A 26,693-nucleotide genomic window follows, 5' to 3' on the forward strand; every position below is an offset into this window, starting at 1 on the left:
TTGAGCATAACAGGGTACAGTGCAGCAGCCATATGTACTTTAGAATATTGAAAGAACATAAAATAATATTTTGTTGTAATATTTACACTACATTAATAGGGGAGGAGATGGACGAGGTAAATTGCAGATGAGGAAATCTCTTGCTTTAGCTCAAAATCTTAGTATAGTCCTAACTGGATCAAATCACTGAAGTTGGAGCAAATCTTCAAATGTGGTTTTATATGTTCATATAAAGTTTGCTGAAGTTATGCTCACTTGATGGAACAGACATGGGAATACAACACAGCATTTTTCGATTACATATTTGCATATTTTGGTTACATTTTTTCTACATATTCATAGAAATAGATTTTGCAGACCTTTGGCGTAGCCTTGGTTTAATGCAATCTATCAGGTCCAGGACATAAGTGCAAGGTGTCGAAGTGGAAGAGAACCAGGATCGAGAGTGACAGAGATTCTTGGCATGATGCAGTAGGCCAGAGGCAAAGGTGAAGTCAGGAACAGCAAAGGTTAGATGCCATCAAGATCAGAACCAGAAGCAAGGACAGAGTCAGGAACAAGTGAGGGTCAGATATTCAGCAAGGCCTGGCAGGTTTGCAAGCAAAAGTAGAACTAGCAACAGGCAAGGTGAGATACGCAGCATGGCATGGCGGATCCAAAGCCAAAGGGAGAGAGAAGAACAAAGGTAGTCAGATATCAAGTCATGGCAGAACCAGAGGTAAAGGCAAGCACAAGAACAATGTCAGGAGCAAACAGGAGTCTGGGCACAACTGAATGCAAGTGAAGACTGGAAGTAGGATCAGGAATGCAAAGCAATCACCAAGAAGGCCAGTCTTGCTGGGGCAAACCCGAGCAGTGCCAGGAAGCCTTTATGCACCCTTCCAGAGCTCCCAGCTGAGCAGCATGATCACTCGGGTGCCAGACCTTGCGCAGTCTGATGCTGGTGCAGCAGGCACTCACACTGTGAACCGCTCTGCCTTTGTAGACACATCACCAGGGCAGCAGTGTTGCTCCTGCTGATTCTGCCACCATTAAGGTGCAGGATTTTGCCATGGTTGTCACACAATCCTGAGTTGTTTTTTAAAATTCATTTAACAAAACTAAAACCCTTGATTGATAGGCTGCAGGGTGGTGAAGCTTGCAAGAGTTGAGGTTTTTCTTAGAACCCTTGTCTTTGATCTGCCTGGAATCATTCAAGCCTTGACTTGAGCCACAGAGTTTGCAGCAAGAAAAGCTACTTGTCTGGATCTCTGACAGATCTTAAGTTATTGGCTTTGGAGTGTTGTAGAATTACTTATGGAGCCTGTAGCTAATAGTTGCTGTTATTCTTATGTGACATCAAGTCATCTCCAACTTATGGCAACCTTATGAATGAATGTCATGAATCCCCTCCAGAATGTCCTGTCCTTGACAGCTCTGTTCAGCTCTTGTAAGCATAGCTAATTGCCACCATCTTTGTGATTTCTGAAGTGTGTAACCATTAAGTTTTACTACATTGCTAAATAAGAGTTTCATGGATTTGGTGTGCTCTGTGTTAGAACACCAGAGGTTCTGATATGGAGAAGACTGGAGATTGGGCCTGCAACAGCAGGAAGGCCTCCCTCTCACTCAGGTCTGGTGCTTACTCCACATTAAGAGTCCTCAGTCAAGGAAACAGCATCTCAGCTCACTTGCAACAACACCTGGGAATAAAATTTCAGATTGATTCTAGAAGCTACTGACCTGAAGGTCAAAGGTGGGGGCTTCCACCAAAGCACATCTTGGTGCACAGAAGCCCTAGAAAGGAGATAGAAGAATGCACATTCTTCCACCTCTTCACCAGTAATGGCCAATCAACATGTCTCTGTCCTTCCAATGTCAGCTACCCTTCTAATGGCTGCAGCTTGCTTCCCGTAGACTTGTCGCTGCAGTTTATTCCCACCTTTCTCCTCCTCCTCCTCAACTTCATGTCACTGTGTTGCAGAATGTAAGAAATGCCTACTGCCTTACCTTGAAATAGACTTGGCCTCATTAATCCCACCTGAGTCCATCTCCTAGGCTCAGTAGCATTGCCATGGGAACACGAGCTCCTCTGAAGAGTGATGGCCTGTAGCTTGCCAGTTACAAAACATTGTGCAGGCATTTCTGTTTTCTCTCGGTTCACTATGGACTTTCTCTGGCCTATTTCCCTTACTCTGATCCAGCCTTTGCCCTTGAACCTTCTGTAGAAATCACAATTCAAACATAGTTAGTTCTGCAGAAATCCTTGGATATCCCAACCTGGCCTGTCTCCAGGGCATTTGTGCGGACTTTGCAATCTATGGGGTTCATGAATCGATTTCCTGATTTTCGCCCATGTGCTAAAGCAGTCTGGTTCATAAAAGTCTTGTTCACCCCTGGTTATTCTGGATTGATAAAACTTACAGGACATGCGATATTAAAGCTGTGCAGCCTATGTTTGCCTTTGCTTACATGTTTTTGATAGAAGAATTCCATTGCAAAATTTAGAGAAATGAGAATTCCCCAAAATAACTGAGTTTGCTTGCAGTGTTGAAAGTATAAAATCAAATTCCTCCCAGTACCCTAAACAGGGCATTGGGAAAATTGGTGGGTAGAAAGGTCAGTTTCAGGGAGTTTTCATTTCACAGCCAAACACTAGGAGAGAATGCCAGATTGTGTTCTCAAGGGAAGGAGCTGGAAAGTAGGAGGATATTGGAATCCAGCAGTTCTTTCACTAAATCTTAACTGGTTACAGAACAATATATATCAGAGTAGTTTTCTCTTGGAGATGTAGGAGAAACATCCATGGGAAATGTTTCCCTCCCTTTCAATAAAGCTTTGGATTCTACCCTCAGGGTAGCTTCTGCTGCTGGCTGGATAGATGGCGAGAACACCAGACACTTCCAGTCTGGCCACTTCACTTATCACCCCAGATGAACTCCCCCTGTTTCCCCATACCCTCCCATTCTACTTCATTAAATTGCCTCAAAACTCCCCCTCCCCTCACTCCTCCAGATTAAAATTACTCTAACTGAGCAGAATGTAATGTGCAAGAGACAGGCTCCCTCTCTGCAGTTAAGCAGAGCGTTATAATTACCATGAAAACAAACTAATTATCCAAGTGCGGATTTTTATGCAGCTAAAATGGTACTATCCATGCAAAAAGAGGGGTTATAAGTGTCATGATTCCAGACCTGCTTGGGATGAATACTCCGGTTCAGTGGGAGTGTGCAATCAAGCACTCAGCAGTTTTATTTACAGCAACAGAAATCTGTGAATTACAACGGTGCTGAAAGGTAGCAGTCTAAGACTGACTACATGGAACAGAGCATGGACAAAGTGGTTTAGGGGGTTGGGGTTGCGTGCACATGGCAGGTAGAAGAGTGAGATTCTGAATGGGTGATAATGCGAGAACAATGTAGAAGCACATTGAGAATTCATTAGGGAAACACTGGAAAAACATAATGATGCATCAAGCTCTTGAGTGACAGATGAAAAGATAAAACAATCAGAAGTTACAGAATTTAACAGGCTTCAGTGTTTGCTTTTTACAGTCTGAGGCAGGAATTTCAGGAAGACAATGGGAAGCTGGCAGAAAGGCAAGTAGAGTCTCTAAGTTTACATATCTATTTGTATGTGCTGGGGCTTGTCTCCTTTTCCCATGGAAGGAACCTGAATGGAAAAACCCTGCAGATTGTGGGGGCAGGGCAGAAAACAGGGAGTTTTCTTTATTCTGAAGTATAACTTTCATTAGGGCAACTCCAACATGAGCTAATTTGAATTTGTCAAAATACAAAAAGAAAAAACCACCCTGTCATGCAACCCCTGAGGGGGGAGCCCCTAAAACAGCCCAGTGGGACTGAAGATGTCCAGTAGGTATGCAACGTGTTGTAGAGGTGGGAAGATGACAAATTGCTGTGGGTGGAAAGGGAATAGGCCAAACAAAGGGATGTCTGCTTGGGAGGCTGGCTGGAATTGTGATCATGCATGGTGCACATTATAAAATTTGCTTGTAGTTCCCACTTGTGCCCTCGAATTCCAATTTCCACTAAAACAGCAATGCCAGGGTGGCATCTTGGCCCTTATGGTCTGCTTGTGAGCATCGCAGAGGCTGTGGGAAACAGGATGGGCCTTAGTCTGATCCAGCAGGGCTCTTCTTTTACTCCATGGCTGCTGTGCAGCTGTTGCAGAAATAGCCGTTCTGCCAGCAGGTGTGGGGGGGGGCAGCAATGTGGCAACCTTGAAACATCATTGGCCACACATCTCTCTCAAGGAAGGAAGTGTAATTATTACCAGAACACCACAGGTTTGGGGATTTACTTTGTATTCTTTGACCAGCTGGCAAATTTTCCCAATTCCCGCTCAGCTATTTAACTGGCAGAGTCCAGGGTACACTGCAGATCAGAGGCAGGCAGAGGAGACCTGAGGAGTCTTCCCTTCTTGGTCACCAACCAGTTTCCTGCTGTAAAAAGATATGCTACCCCTCACGCACCTTCTTTTGCTCCTCTGCACCAAGGCTGCAAGCGGATTCTACCCCAACCATGAATCGGGGGACGTTGCTGCTACTGACTTCACAGATGCTGACATCACAGAAAAGGGGGTGATAAAAGCTGTCACCTGGTTCATGGAAAGGTACCCCCTTCCTGGAAAGCCTCTGATGAAGAAAGGATCACTAGCAAATAAGACTCCGACTGAATTATTCAAGGCCTATTTCGAAGGTAGTGGGCAAAACATATCATGCTTGGCCTGTACAATTCACTGAGTGGCTGTGGCCTGCTTATAACAACCAAAGCCAACCACATGCCAACTTTCTCTCTCCATTATCTAACTTTAAAAGATAACGGACAGAGAAAGGGCCAGAATAATTATATCAAATATGCAAGACTTGTATATTTGCATGTACATATTGATGATACTGTAATCATCACCTGATCGCCATTCTTTTCTCATACAGCTGATGTCTCCCCCAGTCGATTCATGAGCGCCCTTAAGGAAATTATCGATGGCAATAACCAAGTGGAGATCCATCACGCAGAGGACAGCAGCTTCTTCTTCCACTGTGAAGAGATTGCAAAAAGTAAGGGAAGGAACATGCCATTTCGGGAGGGGAGCATAGAGAGATATTTATGCCCTGGGATGAGTGTACTCATGAATGAAAATGGGTGACAGATCTTGCTAAACGTCCAAGATTATTAGGTGTTCATGAGGATTTCCAGTATGAACTGACCTGAGCTGCACCTCTCAGACAAGTGTGTGGATTGGATGATTGTTGTCCCCTGAGTTTCTCTGAATTTTGAGCTGAGCCACTTTCAGCTCAAAATATAAACCAAAGTGAAATGCATGCCTTGAGGGTGAGCATGTTTAGAGATGCAACATTTGCAAGGAAAATATGTAAATAAGTATGAAAGTTTGTACAGATTTTTTTAAAATCTGCACATTTGTGCAAGAATAGGACAGAATATGAATGCATATACGTGAACAGAAAATAAAATGAACATCATTACATTTTACCCCAAAATGCTAATGGTGTGTTGAGGCTACAGCAATGTGCTGTTTTGACTGTTCTTTCTATGAATCTTATTTTCCACCTATTTTCTTTATTTTTCACACCATAAATTAAACTGCATGTGGTGATGCTACCTGCAGATGTTGCAGTTGTAATACAACACATCCCGAATGCAGCAGGTTGGGGACAGCGGCCTTTGCATGGATGTTTAATGCCCTTCCTTCACTGAAGAATAACCAGAGCCAGCTGGGGGGGGGGGGATGGGGTTTTGGTATCTAGGCTAATAAATTTATTTATTTACAGTTATACACCACATCATCTACTGAAAATCCACTAAGGTGGTGCATAGCAATTTAATACACAATACTAAGATTAAAGAGGCAAAAGAGAATAAAGCAGGATATCTATAAAAACTCAAGAAGGAAGGTCTCCTAAAATAAAGATGTTTTGAGAGATGCTGGAAACAACAGCCTTCGTGCTGTGGGGAATTCCAGAACTACTGAAGGCCTTTCTCCAGGAGGACTCTAGGCTATCTAATGATCTCAGTGACTTAACAGGTCAAAAAAGAGGTGGACTTTAATGCTTGAGCCATTGATAGCCTTGTCCTGCAGGATTTACTCAAATCCCCTTTTAAAGCCATCCAAACTGGTGGCCAACACTGCATCTTGTGGAAGCAAATTCTATAATTCTCACATAACTCCAGTCCTCTATCAGCTCCATTGGCTTCCCATTGAAGTCTGGGCTCAATTCAAGGTGCTGGTTATTACCTATAAAGCCCTAAATGGCTTGAGACCAGGATACCTAAAGGAACACCTTTTTCCCTATATGCCCTTCCACCCCCTAAGATCGGCAGCAGAGGCGCTCCTCGGGGAACCCTCTTTGAAAGAGGTTAGGAGACAGAGTACTCAGAGGAGAGCTTTCTCTGCAGTGGCGCCCCGACTATGGAATGCACTCCCTAAAGAGGTCCACCTGGTGCCGTCATTATATGTTTTTCGATGCCAGGTCAAGACCTTTTTATTTAACCAATATTTTAAAGTGAGTTAATTTTACTTGTATATTTATTCATTTAATTCATTTTAACCAAATTATTTTATACTCAGTCGTGGTGTAGCCAATTTATTTGTTTCGAACAGGATACTATATTTGGGTTTTAATGTCCGTAACCCACCCAGAGAGCCCTCTAGGCTATTGGGGTGGTATATAAATGCAATAAATAAATAAACAAATAAACTATATGTAATATGGAGAAGTCTTCCTTTGATGTGTCCTGACTCTCCCACCAACTGATTTCATGGGATGACCCAATGAAATCTAGTATTACGAATGAGAGAGGAATTCTCTTTCTATCCATTTTTACACAATATGCATAACTGTATAGAGATTCCAAAGAAAATGATATGATGTCCAGTCATAAGCTTTGACTCTGATATTTCATATTCAGAGAAGGCAGAGGGAGGTGGACTTCAGAGCCAAGTTCAAATTTGCAAGAGCCTTAGGGCAGGATGCCCTTAGTAGCCCCCTCCCTAAGTAAGGCTCTTCAACCTCTTTCTGCTAATAAAGCATTGTAGAAATCTGTGTCTGCTAATGCAGAGATGTAATGATGCACGGAATGTTGTTACTGTTCACAAATGACCCATTCACAATTCCAAATCTAAACGCAACCAAGGGAGCTCTCTCTGAGAAATGCTCAAAGACTTTGAAGTTTTCCATTGCATAAACATTGTAATTTTTAAATATGTACAATCTGAGGTTTGTACATGTTTAAAATGCATTTTTCTGCTGTAGTCAAAGGGGGAAAATGTATACACAGAAACATGGACTTTTCATGTTCAAATGAGATTAAAAAATGAAAATGGGAGTGAGCCAAAATAGCTTTGAATTGTTGTTGTTATATTGTCATGTTCTGTCAAGTCATCACCAACTTATGGCAACCTTATGAATTAAAGCCCTAGCGTAATTTTGAAGGAATCCTTAAAATTTAGGTAAGCTTGAAAATTAATGTATCTCTCATACTAATTTGGGCATAGCTGCATGTTATTAATAAATTCCCCCCAGAATTTTTCTCTTAGTGGAGAAGACTGTGCCCAACTTGTGTGCCGACTGGCAGGCAGCTCCGATGGCCTGCTGCTCTCCCATTTTATGGCTCCTTCTCCTTAAATTGGACTTGGAATAGTCTTTCAACTAGAGCAGCATTGGGCATAACCTCTCCATGTTCCTGGCCACTGACAGGGCTGGCAGGAGCTTCTGGGAATTTTAGCGCAAAGCACTTGGAGATCTGGCTTCGGCCTACCCGTGAAACAGAGGGTGCTTCGAATACACAAAAATGTCCTCCGTAAACATCAGAGATAGTACCCTAGTTGGTCGTGAATTGTCTGCTGCAATATGTGGTAACTACCTGACTGTGGTGACACATTAATGCAGGCCCTGTAGATATCAAGAGGTTCTTGTGCTCATTTACTTCCCAGGTATCAAGCAGCTTCGAGCTTTGAGAGACTCTATGTTCTCCAGTCTGAGAAAAAAAGAACCAGATTTGGAAGCAGCTCGCCTGAGTGCTGGGAAAGCCATCCATGTGCTCCAAAAATTCTACAGTAACACTAACTGGGTTGAAATGGGAGAAACCTTACCCTATAAATACCTGAGTAAGTCACAGTGAATATGCCAAAAAGGGAATGGGATTCACCTTGTTGTCTGTCGTAAGTCCTTCCACTTGCCCTGAAAGGGGAACAATCCCTTTATAAATTTTAATTGTTTCCCTGTCTTTTAAAAAAAGAACACTTGGCAAGCATTATCACACTTTTCCTATACCAGCCCTGCAAGAACTAGAGGGGTCATTCACATGTCATGCTAACAAACCCTGGCAATAAGCCACAGTAGGTAAACAGTGCACACACTACCCATTTTTCTAGGAAAACAGAATTTTGACAGCTTTGATTCTGGGCCCCTTTGAAAAGGAGATTTGGCCTGGGAAATGGGTGGGTTTTTGACAAAAAGATGTCTTTGTATGTACCAGTTTAAAAAAAAAAACCTTTAAAGGGATCCATGGTTTTTAATAGTCAGCCAACAAAACTGCTTGCCCTAAGGGAAAAAGTGGAGACATTTTTAGACTTTTCCTAGCACCAGAGTCTTGCGACAAAGCACAAAATGTGCACCCTGGTAGAAATGAAATGAAGTGGCCAAGTTGAGGAACTTCCTGCAAAAGGGATGCAAAGCTATCAAAACATAATTCTCATATCATCCCTCATGGCTCAAATCAGAAAGAAATGTCCAAGTATTTTTGAACAATTAAAAAAGGCTGGGATGACAAGCTTTTTTGCCACTCTTGCCATGGGGCTCTCTGTCCAACAATGGGGTCAGTCATCTGCCTTTGGGCAACATGAGAACCCATCAAGGATTGTATAACCCCTACAACAACCCATGGAGTGGCTTGTCTACTAAGTGTACAGGGGAAAGAATGATTAGACCAGGAAACCAGAGTGGTGTGTGGTTGGACTGTTGGATTGGAACTGAAGAGCTTTGGGTTCTATTCCCGCCCCCTATCCATGAAGTCAGTTCACCAGGTCAGTTTGAGCCAGTGACTGGCTCACTACCTAACCCACCTCATAGGGTTGTTGTGAGGATAAAAGGGAAAGGAGGGCATCCGGTTCCTTGCAGGAGGAAAAGAGGCTATATATGAATGTACCAAGAAATAAATAAAACGCTATCAACGTGGAGTTGTTAATTTTTAAAGCCTTACATGGTTTGGGACCAGAATATCTAAAAGAACATCTCCTTTCTTATGTACCTGCTCAGACTCCAAGATCATCTTTTTTCAAGCCCAGTCAGTAATCTAACAACTGTATTAACTGCAGTTTTTAAACAGTCTTCAAGGGTACCCCCAAGTTTAGTCCATCACAGCTGACTAACCTGGAGGTTAGCCAAACATGGATTACCTGCAACTCAATCGTGTTTTCAAATGGAAATCATGATTCAGCATGCCATTTAACATAAAAACACTCATCAGGCATGCCATCTCAAGAAAGATAACAGTACATTTCCTATTCAAACGGTTCATTATAGGAATTCAAAAAGTTACCTAAATGAAATTTGTGTTTTGTACTGTTCATTTTAAAAACTATTATGTTCTGTCCTTCCACTTAGAGGTGTACAGATTTCTGTGGAATCCAGCTGAACCTAAACATAGAATTCTTTTCTCTTTGTGCCCCACAGTAAATGAAGATGAAGATACTGTACCTGTAGCAAAACGTTCTGAGGGAACATGCAGAAACTGCAAGAAAGATATAAAGTAAGGCCACAAGGTGGTTAATTTTAAGGGGGGTGACCAGGGGAACTTAGATATTCTTGGAAGTGATTACTGAATCCATTTCTGTTTGGTCTGAGGCCTAGGTTTGGCAGAGAAGCTATTCTTAGGATTTAGCCTTTTAAATCTGTTTATTACAAATTTAAATTCCATAGCAAATTCAAATAGAATTCTATACATCTGACCTATGGAATTAGACTTCTTTCTGAGTTGTGTAGATTTCAGGGACTTTTATTTTCCTTCCGGATGAGATTTGTAGAAAAATCATATTTGTGCTAACATACATTAGCATTAATGTGCAGCTATGCTAATATGGATGGATGTATTATATAAGGGAAACCACAGCCTTAAATTAGACCAACTGAGCTGGACATTTTGGAGGGCACATACCATGTGCCTCCATCCTCCCTCCAAATGGTAGTACATATCTCATCAACATCTGTGGCTGAGAATCAATCCTAGCATGCACCACTCCTGCCTGCTCCACCTGCCTCTTCCCCATTGCCCCGAATGCTTCCCTGGGCACTTTCATTCATAGGGACACCATAAGTCAGAGAGGACTTGATGGCACATAACAACAAATGCTAATGTGCATTATTACTATCGCATGTGTGCAAAGGTGAGATAATATTCCATGCATCCATGAAAAATTCAGAGGGTCAATGAAAAGCAGGCAGATGCAAGAACCCTAACAAACTACAGAAGCTGGCCACAGATTTATTCGAATCCATATATCTCCTACTATTATTTATTTATTTGAGAGCCAGTGTGGTATAGCAGTTAGGGTTAGGGTTTGGAGTTAAGTTGAAATTTTTTTTTTAGGTTGAAATTTTTTATTTAAATAAAGGTTAGGGTTAGGGTGTGGGTCTAGGACTGGGACTGAGATGCAGGCGATCTGGGTTTTAGTCCCCACTCAGCCATGGAGCCAACTGGGTGACTTTGGGCTAGTCACAGGAGGAGGAGATTATGTCAGTCACTTTGAGTTCATTAGGGAAAAAAGCAGAATACAGTTGTACCTCGGCTCACAAACACCTTGGTTCACGAACAAATCGGGTCATGAACAAAAATTTTGACTTGGGTCGCAAACACCGCTTTGGGTGGTGGCCAAGATCGCAGCCACCTCCCCCCATTCCCAGTGGGGAGATGGCCACTATTGCAGTTCCGTTTGTGCAGGGAAGGCATGCGTGATCAGAGGCACGCTGCTGCAGGAAAGACAGGAGCAGCAAAGCAGAACCGCGGGGGAGATGGCCGAGATTCCGCATGTCCTTCCTGCAGGAGCGCGCCTCTGATCAGGCACCCCTTCCCTGCACGAACGGAACTGCGATCGCAGCCATCTCCCCACCCACAGCGCACCATTTGCGCCCATCTCTCCCACCCCCAGTGCGCCTGGGAACACACCCGTCTCTACCCCACAGCACACTGGGATGATGGGCGCGATCTCGATTGTGCTGGGGCAGTGGGGAGATGGCTGCGCTTGTGCTTGGTGGGTGGGGGGATGGCCGCAGTCTTTGTTGTTGTCACTTTGCTTCACATTTTTCTGATTTAAAAAATGGTTACAGAATGGATTAACCTTATTTACATTGAACCTTATGGGGAAATTTAACTTGGCTCATGACCAATTTGGGTCACGACCAGAGTCCTGGAATGGATTAAGTTGAGCCAAGGTACCAGTGTATAGATCTAATAAATAAACTACTGTACAGGAAGACTTCAGGAAGAGAGAAAATGACTATGTTCAGCCATAATGCTAAGCAATACCATGAAGTTACCTATCTTTCCTTGGGGCTGTTCACACATAATGTGCATAGTTACTGTGCAGCTCCCTTTCTTACCTTGAGTCCTGTGTTCACATATTCACAAGGGAACTAGTCATAACTAGTTACCATGTGCCTCTGGCTGTGAATCAATCCCAGCATGCACCACTCCTGCTTGCTCCATCTCCCTCTTCCCCATTACCCCACATGCTCCGCTGGGCATTTTCTCAGTCAGCAGGGGCTTCCCCCTCGCCCCTGCTCCACAGAGCTCCTGCCTACTCATTAGAGTAGCACGTATGCCTGTGTGGTCACTGCTCCCTGTCCTCCCTGCAGACACATCCCCTGATCTGTTCCTTCCCTTGCAGCCTGCTGAACAGGAAAGACAGACAGATTTGTGGGAAGAGGGAAAGAGGAAAGGCTCTCTTATCTTAAATGTGTCTATTGCTAATTTCAGTCGTGCCTACCAGTTGTATGTGGCTCCCAACAGATTACTCAACAGAAGAACGATTACCTTTGCACAGGGATGACCAAAAAGACCTGTTCTCCTCTGCAGAGGAAGGCAGGACGCTCTGAACGGAGCCAAGCTCAAGGAACCAAAGTTCAATCTGGATGCCAGGAAGTACTTCCTGACAGTTAGGACCCCGAGGGTATGGAATGGGCTTCCATGGGAGGTGGTTGAAGCCCCATCCATGAGGGTGTTCAACAACAGGCTAGACATGCACATGGGAGGCATGTCATGAGTGGAGCTGGCTGGAGCTGGGGGTCAGACTAGATGGTCCGGGAGACCCCTTCTGACTCACTCTGTTTCTATGTTTCATTTAGGGGAAAGGTGGAAAGACAGCAGTTAGAAGAGGGCTCCCTGAATGGTGAAAAGCCAAAAGCAATTGGCAGGTTGCTCGGCAGTTAGTAAATGACCCAAAAAGAAGGCTTTTCTTTCACTTGGGAAATGGGAGCTTGATTACGAGTGCCAGCATTCTCTGATGTGAAGTAAAGTGCACAGAGGCACTTGCAGCCCTGGCGAGGCCCAGTTTTTCTCTTTGCAGTCCTTCTCTTTAATTAAGTTATGTACTGTGAGGTGCCTTGTTCTGCTGAATAGTTCTGATTTTCCAGAACCCCCAGTGGCTGCATATTGCAAGCACCCCCATGGCAGCCTCAGCCCCTGGAGCAGCCTCTCCAAGCTGGTGCCTTCCAGTTGTATCAGACTGCAACTCCCATCCGCCACCCACCTGATCTGCCAGTCCCTACCTACAGGTCATCAATGTAGCAAAAGGCGCAGCACACTAGAAAGAAGAATGGGGAGGGAAGAGGTGTACAGTGCAATGGCCCGACAACTGCCCTGTCTCTCGGTGGGAAGAGCAGTTCGCTGTGGCAGTTCAGGGAGTAGGAATCTTCATGGCAGTGGCCGTTGTTAGGCCGTTGCTGTCTTCTGCTGTTTCTTAAGGAGCTGCCTGACAACTGCCATCTATGCAAACGCCACTGGTTTTATAGCCTTTCCCTCTCCCCAGAGAACTTTGGGAAGCGAGCTTCTGGAAGAGAGGCCAGAAAGCTCTAGTTCCTGATGTTCTGGGAAGCTACACTGCTCTGAACAATTTCATCTCCAGTGCAGGGAAGGCGTCATTGAGGCCATGACCAGAGCAAGACCTGAATACAGATCTGTGTCCACTAACCTAATCTCTGGCCAGTGCCAGCCTTCAACAACTTAAGCTACCTCTTAACAGTGAGTCCTGATATGCTGTCAGCTACAGGCATGGCTAGATCATTTTCATGATCTTCAGTGGGTTTATGATCTGTGGCTTCCGAAAGAGAGAGAACTTGGGCCTGAGCAATCCCCCTCCAAACACGCCTCTCAGGAAATGTTACTTTCAAAGCCATTCATTAACTTATTTTCCATTTAATAGTGACATCTACTCATGTAAGGATAACCTATTAGTGACTGACAAGCTCACCAGTGGGTACAAGACATCAGCAACGTGCAGGGAGAAATTGCAAGGTAAGATTTCCTGTTGCTAAGATGCACTGCCAATCACTACTGTGTTTGCAGTTTTCCACTGAGGAATGGCATACAGTGAGTCCAGCAGTGGGCCAGCCCAAGATATTTTGCTGCCTGAGGAAAAGAACAAAATGGCATCTCCTCCCATTCATGGACAAAAGCCAACAAGATTTGGCAGTTGGATCTTTCCTCAGCACTGGAGATGGGATTGCAACCTGCCCCACCTGAATGCAGCAGGTTAGCTTAGGGGGCACAAGGCCAACTGTATAGCTGGGGAGGCCAAACCATGGCTCACAAGCCTCTGTGGCTCTTTGAGTTTATTTTGGTGCTCACAGAGGGTTCGAAGCCCCCCATTTTCCCACCCCAGTCCAGATCCCAGCTTGTGCCACCTGAGGCAACAGCCATTCTCTGCCTAATACTAAGACTGGGCCAGGCCTTTAGGTGGAGACAGGACATGAGAAAAAGCCATGACATACCATTTTTAAAGCTTTCTGGAATTTTATATTTGACCATAGAAAAATACAAAGGGCCTTTAAAAAATCATTCACCAAAAAGTGCATTTTCCTCCATAGACTAAAAGCATGAACATGTGGAAGAAGGAATTTGCACACTGGCACAAATAGTAATTTACCAGTGTGAATGTGAGTGTGGGAAATGGAGAAAACTCTAATTCTATTTCACAAGAAAATAACCAAGAGATGCCTGATAATCTACAAAACACATATGGAATGGATTTAACAAAATCCATACATCCATAATTGCAAATTACCCAGTGCTATACCAATAGATCATAATCTACTTTCTGCCCATCTCTGAAATAGAGGACACATTCAGGTAGGGATGGTTATCTGGTTCTTCTTCATATTGAGACTACCCTCTGCATGATTATTAGTAATAATAATAATAATAATAATAATTATAATACCTGGATACCCTACCAAATATTTTGCTGCATGAAATGAAGAACAAAAAGAAGCAGTTCTCCACCCCACCCCACCCCACCCCACCCCACCCCACCACACCCCACTACACACACCCTTCCACATACAAAAGTGAGAGGACTGACAGTTAAATGTGACTATCAGTGGTGGAGGGATGAACCTGACAGCAGCAGGTGAGCGTAGCAAGTGCAGAAGGGGCCGTGTGACACAGAGTTCCGTCCTCCAAGATGGTACTGCTGCTTACACAGCATTCTGCCTAGCACCTGTTTGTGAACCGTGTATAAATGCTGCCACATGCCAGCAGTGGTACCAGCCATCATCGGTTTGGTCTTCGCTGAGTGTTTTCAAGCTAGAGTCCAGTATTTAGGAAGCCTTAGGCTGCCAATTATCTATCTATAGCTAACAATTATCTATACCTGATAAAACATAGTTTTGCTCTAGGGGATTTCAATATTTTGTTTCGTACTCATCAGAATTAGTAAATCTCTGAATCCAGTTTTTATTTTGAAATATATTTCTTTATAACATGACATCAAAAAAATAAAAAAATAAAAAATATAACTTGCATAAAATAAAATCAATTGTTGTTATAAAGGAAAGCCTTTTGAAAGATTCTTAGACTCTAATAGCATAACAAGAAATAGTATTTCCTGAACTTGTTTCAAGACTTCTAAGAAGCAATCTTGTCTAAGTACAAAATATACCATTTGTCTCTGAATAAGCAGTTCAGCAGACAAGCACACAGGCCTGGTGAGCTTCTAATAAGAAGCTACTTCATTCCAAAAGCAGCCCATCCCTTTTGATGCAAAGATTACTTCATTGTTAGTATTATCTATTGTCCCATTAAATAGAGCTCAAATCTGAGTTATCTCGCTGTTACTAAATATTATTTCCCCTCATATATGTAAAATTTATTTTTAAAATGTTCAGACAAACACCTTGCAGGCTGTATTACATCAATTCCAAACTATACCTTAGAGAACATAACTCTGTACTCAACATTTGCTAATTAAGCAAGGTCTATAATTTTCATAGACATGTGCATCTCCAGCCTTTTGATGTCTAGACCTTGCACAATATTTTTTCCTCATTAGTTGAAAACCATAACCTTAAAATTTGAGTTGACCTGGAATAATGCCATCTGATCCCTGCTTATTGCTAGCAATAATTCTCTGCTATACCTTCAATGCAGCTTTTCCTCTATGGAAACCAGTCAAGTAGTCTTGATAGTTATTATTTGCATCAGTTACCAAAATTTATTGTGAACCAGCCTCTATCTTTGCCAGTCTTCTCTTTAATACAATTACTACTTTTTGCCTATTTACATGTGAAATGATTATCATTCAGGATATTCAGCTGATCACTTAATATTTCAGAGCAAAACAAATCTTAAGTTACTTTGAAAAAGTTGAATTTTTCAATAGGCTTCCCAGAAATTCCAAAAAGCAAAATAATCTATTTTCTAATAATAATAATAATAATAATAGTTGGGACATAACCCGGCCGTGCTCATACAATATGGCAAACAACCCTACACTGTTTTCACTGTACATGGATTTTTTGTCAACTTGCCAGTCAGTCATGTGGTTACCCAGGCAGCATGATTTCCACATTCTCTACTCCAGGGGTCCTCAAACTTTTTCTAAAGAGGGGCAGTCAATAGGTGGCAGCAGTGGGCGCAGGCTGCCAAGGCGGTGCCGGCGGGGGGGCACGGGCTGGTGAAGGGATGGGGCACATGCACACGTACGTGAGGTGGGGTGGCGACACATGCGGGGCAAGGCACTGGCTTGCTCGTGAGGAGATCAAGTCCAAAACAACCTCCTCACGAGCAAGCCGCCGTCGGATGCTTGCACGGCGAGGTGCCAGCTTGCTTGTAAGGAGATCATTTTCTCTAAGCTAGTCCAAAACGACCTCCTCGCAAGCAATACACACACCCAGCAAGTGCAAAACCTGTGGGGTGGGCCGGTTAAATGGGCATGGCAGGCCGGATCTGGCCCACGGGCCTTAGTTTGAGGACCCATGCTCTACTCCATCCTTCAGGCCTCACAGCACATCCCAGAAACCCATGCAAGGGAAATCCCAATCCTGTCCCTATTTTTGTCAATGGACCACAGTCCTGACCAGTCCCCAGTGTTCCTGAGGCAGGCCTCCCATTCCCTCTCTCAAGTGCACCTGAATGTCTGTGGCACTTCCCAGACACTCCAGCCCACACAAAATATTTGTATTAAATGAAAATGACAGTTGCTATGATTCCACCCCCTTTCTCCATTCCCTGTGTTCAAAAGTAAATAAGAAGACAGGCACATTTGCTTGGCCAATGGAATAAAGAAAGCAGTGATGTGTCTGTTGCTAGGGAGATGAAGGCAATGGAGATTGGAGGGTAGAAGCAGCCATTTCCATGGTTGATCTTGCCAGGGGACTGTATGGTGTTTCTATACATATAACAGTAAAATGGGGATCCTGGGTGCAGATGACCAGAGAAGCCAAAGTGAAATATGGAAACTTCAGAGACAATCATTGATTCTCTCTCTGCTTTCAGAAACCCAATCCCAACATACAGGAATTCTGGATCTGAGTCCAGACAGCACAACGGACCCAAATTTTCATTATGGCTTCTCCTGGTGTGTGAATCTATACTATGTGTCAAATGAACAGAGCAATCCCCGTTGAAGCTGCTTCTTCACACACTATCTAAGTATGGGCTTCCTTCCCAAAGGCATGTCTCTGATGCATTGGGAGAGGGCAACTAGATGAGACTGCTGCCAGCTCAGCCAGCAACAAGCAAGAAGAGCTTCCACCAGTCCAGTAGGGTCAGCCAAGGCATGGAGCCAGCACTGATGCTCCTCGCCCCAACATTAACAGTAGAGCAAGCCCTGCTTCCCTATCACTAGGAACAAACAATGAAAGTAGCACCCTCGGGATGCCAAGCTGACACAACAACACTGCCTTGTTGAGGTATAACATGCAAACTAGCCTTCAGAAGAGGCCTGCACATAAGGCATGGAATGGCAACCTCCACAGCTCTGAGGTGGAGTTTTCAAGAGTCCATTGGTCTGTCAGCCTGCTCTGGAAATTATACAGCTGTGGGACCAAAAGTGGTTGCCCTCCCCTCACATATGGGGTCACTTGGCCAGGTTCCACAGCCTGTTTCAAGACTACATACAGAATTCATTAGGGCTGAGTGATCATTTCATTTCTATTTTAATATAAGAATTTATAAATTATTATAAATTTCAGAAATTTATAAGAATTTCAGAAAATTCACTGATGTCCAGTATGGAAAGAACCTGATATTTTAAAAGAACTTGAAAGAAACCAAAATGGGCAGATTCAGATCCATCCAGGTGGAACATTCTGAGTGCTTAGTTCTTAAAAGTTTGGATAGACCAGAATAGTCTGAATATCTTGTACACCATTCTGAGAGCATCTGCTAATGGAACAGTTTATAAAAGCTTTACATAAATAAATATCCCTGTACATCCAGTCATGTTAATGCTGAATTTGAATTGCCCTTTTTTGCCTCAGAGGTGCTTATATGACAGCTACAACGCTGGGTGGGTTCACACAACACAACAGGCCATGTGCTTTCTTGTGGAGGATGGTCTGTCATGTTGTCCAGCCCCTGTCATGGTATTTCAGCATGGTACATTTGGTTTTAGAAACCATGGCAAGAAGCAACTGTCTGTTCTATAGTTTCAACACTTCACCATGGTTTTCTCTTATTGCCCAAACCCAGTATTGTAGTTTCCATCATCCTGGTATGAAGCTACCACAAAGACCCCTGGAAAGAGCAGCAGCCTTTGCAGGAGCTGCTCCAGCCATCCATCATAGGATTTAATTTCAGTTGCAGTGGCTGATGAGATACATGCCAGCATTGGGAGGACTGTGAAAGAAGGGTAGAAACCACAATAGCCTCGAAGCCACTTGTCTGTCAGTGTCACGAGGCCGTAACTCATGTCCCCAGTTACTCGCACAGATGCAGGCAATAAAAACTAAAGACCTTTATTCCAAACGACTACAAGATTTATGTTTACGACAGATAGTGTAGGAGCTACCGCAGAGAGCTCTAAGCAACACAGTTGCCCCCTCCTTTCTGACCTCTGAGATTTGTCACGTGGACCTCAGTCTTCTCATACGTCCCTCTCCACGGGGGTTGGACAAACTTCTTTCTCTCCTTCTCTGTTCTAATTGGTCTAAGTGTCGAAGTCTCCTCCTCAGTTGGGCACTTTCCATGACAACTGACTCCCCTTCCTGATTTCCGGGAACTCCATCAAAAACTTCAGAGTCAGGTGGCGGGGGGGGGGGCTGTTTGTGCCATGGGCATCAAGTATAAATCTCCCTGCTCTAAAGCCTGATCCTCACTGGAGGCTTCTGGCCCTCTGTCGCGTGCTAACACCTCCCACGAGTCGTCAGGCACGACAGTCAGGCACATCCAAGGGAAAAAGGCACACCATGTGTAGAAGTAAGACATATTCAGGCCTTGAATATTTCTCTGGTAAACTGGGCCTGAAAGGAAAGTAAACCATGTGTATTTGTTGTGAAGGCAATTAATAAACAGTCTTGAGAAAATTCATGATGTAGTAAATCATCTGTATCTGTATTAACCTAGGAAGGAGTTTATGTTTGTTAAATCTTCCATTTTGTTTTGATGCAAGATGGAGTCTGTGCCTGTTTTTAATTAATTGAGAGATAAATGTTTGCTAACTGGTGCATCTGTGATTGCGGTAGTTTGCATTCCATAGTAATTGTCTAGGTTTCTATTTATCTCCATATAAGCAAAGAATTACTTTAAGCAAAGGGTATTTCTTTTGGGAGCAGAGACACTTCCTGGCAGCTACAACTTTCTCTCCTGCAATTGCTGACGAGCATGTTTTAGAAACCCTACTCAATGTGAATCATCTTAAACACAGAGTGGAGGGGGGTTTTTTTCTTTCACTCATGGAAACCATGCAGAGCTTGGTTGTGATGTGTGAACCCAGCCATTGTCTTTTCCATGGTGGGAATTGCTGTAACTCTTGAATGTGACTGCTGTAGAAAGGAAAAAAATGCTTTGGGGTGGTTGTTGATGATGATGTACCAAATCTGGCAAATTTCATCTTTAGGGCAGAGAAAAAATGAGAATTAAACATCTTAAATGCAGGAAAAAGAAAAATCAAGAGATTCTTCCATCCTTGGCCCTTATTAACTAAATGAAACAGCAAATTGTTCTTATTCACAATCATTTTCATTGATGTAATCTGACCTAACAATTCTTTTTTCTTATTCTTTCATATTTATGTTCTTTCTTCAGGAAAATGTGGACATGGTGGGAAAGATGATGAGAACCAAGATAGGCCTCCCACTGGAGGCATTAACAAAGCGACTTCCAACCCACTGCTCTCACCACATTTTCATTTGCATAAACAAGCAGCTGAACTAGCAATACAAGCCACAATGGACTTCTTTGTAGGAGATGGTAAATGCAGAACCATTAATCTCTTGAGGATCTGGGTGTTGTGATTTATCTGGTCAATTCTGGGAATCGTCACATAGGTTTGGTCCCTGGTAAAGAGTTCTCCCCAAAATAGCCAGATACAGAAACTCACAGACTGTAGTCCACGGACCACTGGGGTCAGTGAGTTTCATTCAGGTGGTACGGGGAAAGTTGCAGAACAGTCAAGGATACCAGTACTTGGCTGTGCTTGCACTTTATTTTTCGTTGCCAGAACAATGAATCATGACCATTTGAAACAAGGTTCTCAAGTGCAAATGCAGAAGAAGTATGGATGCTGAACCTGGCCTGAGGTGAAACATTATGCCCACTCCAACTTTACAGAACATTGCTCATAAAAACAGGTGCATTCATTATGCCATAAAAACTATGGTTAATAAAATGTAAGTTACATATGAGGTGTGTACAGAAAGTAATAGGAATGATATTTTTAAAATTATTTTATTGATAAATTTACAATTGAACATTGTCTCCTTCAAAGTATGCACCTTTTGAGTGTACACAACACTCCTAGCAATTTTTCATTCTTCACAGCATCCCTGGAAGTCTTCAAGTGGGATAGCGTTCAGAGCCTGCATAGTGGCTCTTTGGGTGTTATCCACACTACCTAAATGGTGTCCTTTCAAACAATTCTTCATCTTTGGGAAGATAAAAAAGTCACAAGGAGCCAAGTCAGGGCTGTAGGGAGGATGGGGAAGCACCGTGATGTGTTTTTTAGCCAAAAACTTTCTGACAGTCAAAGCACTGTGACTCATCGCTTTGTTGTGATGAAAGATCCAAGCTGAACCGGTCTCAGCTTGTGCCATCGGTACACTTGTGCAGATGGTAGCACCGCTTCTCCATAAGCTTCCCTCACCATTACCAAAGTTCCTGATGCACTTTTACCCAATTTCACACAATTTTATTGCATACCGCTGTTCCAAACTCGCTTGCATTTTTCTTGAGGCACTTGAACAGGGCGTCACAATAAAGAATGTCTCGACTCCAGGGCTGGAATGCAACTGATCTGTCTTCTAACGTATACCTGGCACCCCAACCCAAGTGACCTTGGCCAGCTTCTCCCTTCACAGAGCCCTTCTCAAGTGTAAGGACTTCATTGTCCTTATTTTCTGGACAAACCTCATATGTGTTTTGATTTATAGAACAAGAGTAACATTATTTTACTAAGTGGTCCATTGAGACCTCCCACAATTTTGGTTGTTCTTGGAACAGGAGGGAGTTTGAGAACCACTGAGGTGGAGGATTTGAATAGCAAACCATTCATTGCACTTGGAACTTTTCTTAGAAAATGGACGCATCTCATCTATGGCACAGAAGTAAGTTAATTTTGTCTTTGCTTAGATGGTAGTCTCTTAAGAGAACTGGGTGACAAAATTTTCAAGGCGTTTTTCAACATGGAAGGCTACTCCCTCACTTTTGTGATAGACACGACCAGCAGCATGGAAGATGACATTGCTGAAGTCAGAGCTACTTGCATGAAAATACTCCAGAATTACTCCACTTCCCCTGATAAACCCATCAACTACATTCTTGTGCCCTTCAATGATCCAGGTGAGGAGGCAAAGGAAAGTTTTTGGCTCATTCAAAAGAAATCAGAAGATGCAAAAAACATTTGGAGCCTCTTCTGGGAAACATCCAGGGCTTGTGTTCCTGTGCTTGGCAGCAAGCACAGCCTAGGACATGGCCTCTGGTGAAACTTCAAGTTCTTGCAGGTACAAATTTGTTTTTGTGCTAAAATTAAAAAGCAGTGGCCAACATAGGCAGACTCTCCAAGTTTCCTCTGGGGCACTTTGAAAGGAGTGTGCATAGATGTCCAAATGGGGGTTGTGAAAGCTGGCTTGACTTTTGAAATTTCCCAGAAAAAAAGTTTTAAGACAAAAAATGGATGGCAAGCATGAAACTGCTTGTGACCATGGTGGAGAGTGTTCCCTGAGATATCTGTGGAAGGAATAAGGTAGTATTAAGGGGACCAACAACCCATGGTGAGCCTGATTGACACCTGACATAGGAGACCACACACCAATGCTTCTGTCTTCCTTTCCATGCTGCCTTCAGTCTTCTATCTCCCACCCTGCTGCTGCCTCCAGCCCCAGCCACACACGCTTCTCTTCCCTGCCAGATGCCCTTTCTCCCTCCCTTTCCTTTCCTTTCCCCTGCCAACCTACTGCACCCCTCTCTTGCACCATGATAAGCCCACATAAATCAGAACAGCACATGCAGATCTGTGCATTTTTTGGTCGTATTTTGAGCTGTTGTTACTTGGCCCATGCCCAAACTACCTTAATAAAATCTGTTGTAACTGTACTGCAAATTCACTGCTGTCCTCTTCCTATGGATTCCATTCCCACAGAGGTTGGGCCTGTCATGAAGACTGACAATGTACATACATTTGCGACTTATATTGATGGCCTCATTGTTGCTGGTGGTGGTGACTGTCCGGAGATGTCATTAACGGGTCAGAAATTAGCTCTGGAAGAAAGCTTGCCAAGGTAATGATTCTATCTTAGTTTCCTGTCCTGTCTTCCTTGTATCTCTCTTCTTGTGACATTCTTTAGTGAAGTTTTATTATCTTTAGCTAGGGCCTGGTGGAGTTGACATGGTGATTGTCCACCATACCCCTGAAGTTGTATACAGTGGTACCTTGGCTCACGAATTTAATCCATTCCATGACTGTGGTCATGACCTAAATTGGTCGTGAGCCAAGTCAAATTTCCCCATAAGGTTCAATGTAAATAAGGTTAATCTGTTCTTCAACCATTTTTAATCACAAAAAAATGAAACAAAGTGACAAAGAACAACAAAGATCACAGCAATCCCCCCCCCCCCCCCGCACAACCATGATTGCACCCGTGCAGATGGGCACGATCGTGATCGTCACCCAGTGCGGAGTGCGCAACATGAGGTAATTTTTTTCTGAAATTTCTGTTCGCGACCCAATTTGGTCATGAACTGAGGCATTTGTGAGCCGAGGTACCACTGTAGTTCTGGTTATGGTAGGAAATTAACATCCATGTCCAACACCACTTCACCCTCACCCTGAATGCAAGTCATAACACACCATACTTGCCCTTCTAGTTTCAGAGCACACAGCCACATTGGAATTTTTAGCCTAAGACCTTTTCTACTTCTCCAGATCCAAAATCTTTGGCTTTACTGATGACCTTCCAAAGGATGAACACCTGGAGAATGAGATCAAAAGGATCAGTGATACTAAACGGTCATCTATTAGCTTCGTTGTCTCAAAGGCTAGCTGTGAAGACCGGAAACGCCGAAGTATGTACATTTTGGCAAAGACCATGCTCTGACCAAGAGAACATTGTTGGGGATCTGAGATGGCTGGATTCTCATGTTACTGGGGGGAAATCTTACCTAGACAACAGGGATAGGAATCCTCAGGCACAAGATCCCAGTCCAGAACTCCTGAGTTAGCCAAATGGATCCACTCTTTCCCAGGCTATGGCCACTTTCCTCAGAGTGATAAAGTTTTGACGTTTCCTAGTTTTTGTGCTGTTTTTCCCCATTCTAAAAGGTTGAAATACCTCACCTCTGGCTTAGTTGTTGACAAAACAAGCTTTATGCTACCATATGATGGCATGGGAGGGGACATCTTCAGCCTTGGCCCCACTCTACACTGGAATACAGCCCCCAAGAGTTTACCAAAATGGGCTGAAAGAGGCTCCCTACCCTGCTCTAGGAAATGCAATCCCCTTTAATAGGTCGGAATGGGGGGAAATTCCATTGGGTTTGCATTCTGATATGAACTTCCCCAATCAATATGCAAACTGTAACATAGTGGTCCTTTAGTGTTTGCTCTTCTTGTGATTCAGTTCGCTTAACAAAACAAATCAAACACATGACCATAAACATGCATACATTGGAAGACACATGGACAAAAATTCTAACTGACTTTGACCAAAGTGGACCCTGAATACAGGACAATCCTGAAGGCAGAGTCACAACACAGGCAACCAGGCTAGTGCCAGGGTTTCCATAAGGGAATGGGACAGGCAGGCAGGAGCAGTCAAAGTACAAGCCAGGGTCAGCAACACTGCTGAGTCATCAGGTATCTACACAGCACAGAAGCTGGGTGAAGTAGGAGTCTGAGGAGCATGAGAATCGGTCATCAAGGGTTGGTGTAAACCAGCCTTCCCTAACCTGGTGGCCTTCAGAGATGTTTGGACTGCAACTCCCAGAATTGCCATCCAGAAGGGCCACTGACTGGGAATTCTGGGTATTGCAGTCCAAACATGTCTGGAAGGCACAAGGTTGTGGGAGGCTGATCTAGACAATGGTTTTCCCAACACCGCTGAAGGTTTCTAATGTCAGAGCCTGCTGAACCCTACCCAAGTCTCCCTGCTGCTTGAGGTCCCTGGGGAGCAGGATGCTACTCAGCCTCTCCCTCCAAGGCAGACTGCCTTCTCTTGAGAGGAAAGGATCTGCAGTCATCTTCCTGGCAGACTCAGGCTCTTCCCATTTGTCTGACATGTTAGGTCAATGGCATCCCTCTCTTGAAACCTGAGTTTCTCTCCAGGGTAGAAGACCTCCAGCAAAGACATGACAGAAAAACTGAGGCAGGGTGAAAAACCTGCTTGCAAAAAGGATTCATGGGGAAACAGAAGTGCAAGTACTATGCACCCAAAATAGTGGGTTTGGCTTGCTGTCTCAAATCATCCACTGAGACCTCATTCCTCTCATCCCTGGAAAGTGTCTCAGGAGTTATAGGGTAGCTCAAAGAAAACAAAACTGCTCAGCCACTGAGAGAGCTCATTTTTCAGAAGAGTTTTTTCTGATGTCAGAGTCCCCCTCCTAGATTATCCACCTAGCACAGAGCTTTCCACAGTGACTTGCTCTACAACACGGGGGGGGGAAGGGGGCAACATGTAAGCCACAGCTGCTTGCGCCCCCACCCCCTTTCATAAGTATAGACACCACTGACTTTCCTGACAACAGCATCAAAGCAACTGGCCATCTGACACCACATGTTGGTGGCCTGAAAAGGCCACCCTTATCTTCTTCTTTTAAAGGTGGATTTGAACTTTTCAGGGCTGTTGCAACTACCAAGGTTTTGCCTGTGCATGATGGCAAAACGAGAGTCCTCAAAACTAGAAAAATGGTGTGAGAGGAGAGAAACTCTGCGTTTGTCATTGTTTGCCATCAGGGCTTGGCTGTTCCTACTTGAATTGGCTTACCATGGCCCAGGCCTCCTACCTCACGTGGCAAATGCTGAGAGAAGACAGCAAATGGATGAAGAAAACTGTCTGTGTGGCCTTTCCTATCCCCTCTAAGCTGGCTTACCGCCTTCAGGGGTGGTGGAAGATGCCATCCCATCATTAAGCATTTTAGACCAATGCTCAATATTGAAAAAAGGCTTTTGTATATGGAACGGAAGGGGGTGCCATCTCATTCGTTAATTCAGGTAACAAAACCTCTCAGACCACTCCTGCTCTCAGCCCTTGGAAACCTCGCTGTGTCCATCTGCCTTGCCATAAACCTTCAAAGGGAAGCTGATGCTGCTTCTAACATGTCTGAAGATGTTTATTTATTTAAGGTTTTTGTATGCAGTCCCATTACTAAAAAAGTCTCTGGGTGGCTTACAGAGAGCAAATAAAAAAACAGAACCCATGACAACAACACACATCTTTTAAAAGAAGTAGACTGCATCTAAATTAGTAATAAAAACAAGGATAAAACCAATTAATTGTTAAAATGTCAGGAAAATAAAAAGGTCTTCCCTTGACACTGAAAAGAATAGACCGACGGCACCAGGTGAACCTCCCTGGGTAGTGGGGAGTTGAGGCGCCACCACTGAAAAGGCACTTCTCCGAGTAACTGCCCTCCTGATTTCCTTCAAGGAGGGTTCCCGGAGAAGGGCCTCTGCCTCTGATCAAAAGGGGCCGGCCAGCACATAGGGAAGAAGGCGTTCCTTCAGGTATCCAGGACAAAAAGCCATTTAGGGCCCTATAGTTTATAGGTTACGTTAGTGTCATTTGCAGAACAGTTTGTGGACACCTGCCCAGTGAGAAGCTCTTTCCATCTTGTCTGTCCTGGTGCTTTGCTTCCAAGTGACAACTAAGGGAGGAGATGTCATCAGGAAGTGGGTGCCCTTTCTTTGCTTAGGATATAGGTCCCTGGTTTCTTTCTGCTGCTTGAAGTGCTTTGTGGGTTGTTCTTTCTTTCCCTTTTTTGCTGATGTGAATGGGGTATTTTATTGTCAGGTCTCTTAACACAAAGTTTTGATTGATTGATTGATCAAAAGGCCCCAGATTGAGTATTTTGTCAAGTTCTGAGCACCAAACTTCAGGAAGGAATGTAGACAAGTTGGAGGGGTTCAGAGAAGGGCTACAAGGAAGATCCAGGGACTGGAAACAAAGTCCTATGAGGATAGATTGAAAGAACTGGGGGTGTTTCGCTTGAAGAAGAGAAGACTCAGAGGGGAGATGATAGTGCTTTTCAAATACCTAAGAAGCTGTCACATGGAAGACAACCAGGATCTCTGCTCAATTTTGCCAGAGTCCATGGAATAATGGGTTTATTTTACGGGAAGCCAGATTCCAGCTGGACATCAGGAAACACTTCCTGACTGTTGCAGCAGTACAGCAGTGCAAAAAAGGTCTAGGGAGGTCTTTGGCTCTCCCACATTGGAGGTATTCAAGAGGCAGTTGGGTAGACATTTGTCAGGGATGCTTTAACTTGGAGAAATGCACTGACCAGGCAGGTGCCTGTACAGGCCCCTTC

General features: G+C 43.8%; 1 protein-coding gene across 1 annotated transcript in view; it reads left to right on the forward strand.

Moving 5' to 3' along the window:
* Positions 1 to 4,453: 4,453 nt before the first annotated feature.
* LOC123034369 (von Willebrand factor A domain-containing protein 7-like) overlaps positions 4,454 to 26,693 on the forward strand; it is a 36,175-nt gene continuing 13,935 nt past the window's right edge. The window contains exons 1-10 of the mRNA XM_044451698.1: positions 4,454 to 4,697; positions 4,934 to 5,056; positions 7,951 to 8,124; positions 9,692 to 9,767; positions 13,435 to 13,526; positions 19,758 to 19,922; positions 21,300 to 21,509; positions 22,309 to 22,447; positions 23,092 to 23,235; positions 26,551 to 26,557. Of these exons, the coding sequence (XP_044307633.1) occupies positions 4,454 to 4,697; positions 4,934 to 5,056; positions 7,951 to 8,124; positions 9,692 to 9,767; positions 13,435 to 13,526; positions 19,758 to 19,922; positions 21,300 to 21,509; positions 22,309 to 22,447; positions 23,092 to 23,235; positions 26,551 to 26,557 (1,374 nt within the window). The remainder of the gene's footprint in view (positions 4,698 to 4,933; positions 5,057 to 7,950; positions 8,125 to 9,691; positions 9,768 to 13,434; positions 13,527 to 19,757; positions 19,923 to 21,299; positions 21,510 to 22,308; positions 22,448 to 23,091; positions 23,236 to 26,550; positions 26,558 to 26,693) is intronic.

This window comes from Varanus komodoensis, unplaced genomic scaffold, assembly GCF_004798865.1.
Source record: "Varanus komodoensis strain SLA01 unplaced genomic scaffold, ASM479886v1 scaffold6_4, whole genome shotgun sequence".
Lineage (NCBI taxonomy): Eukaryota > Metazoa > Chordata > Lepidosauria > Squamata > Varanidae > Varanus > Varanus komodoensis.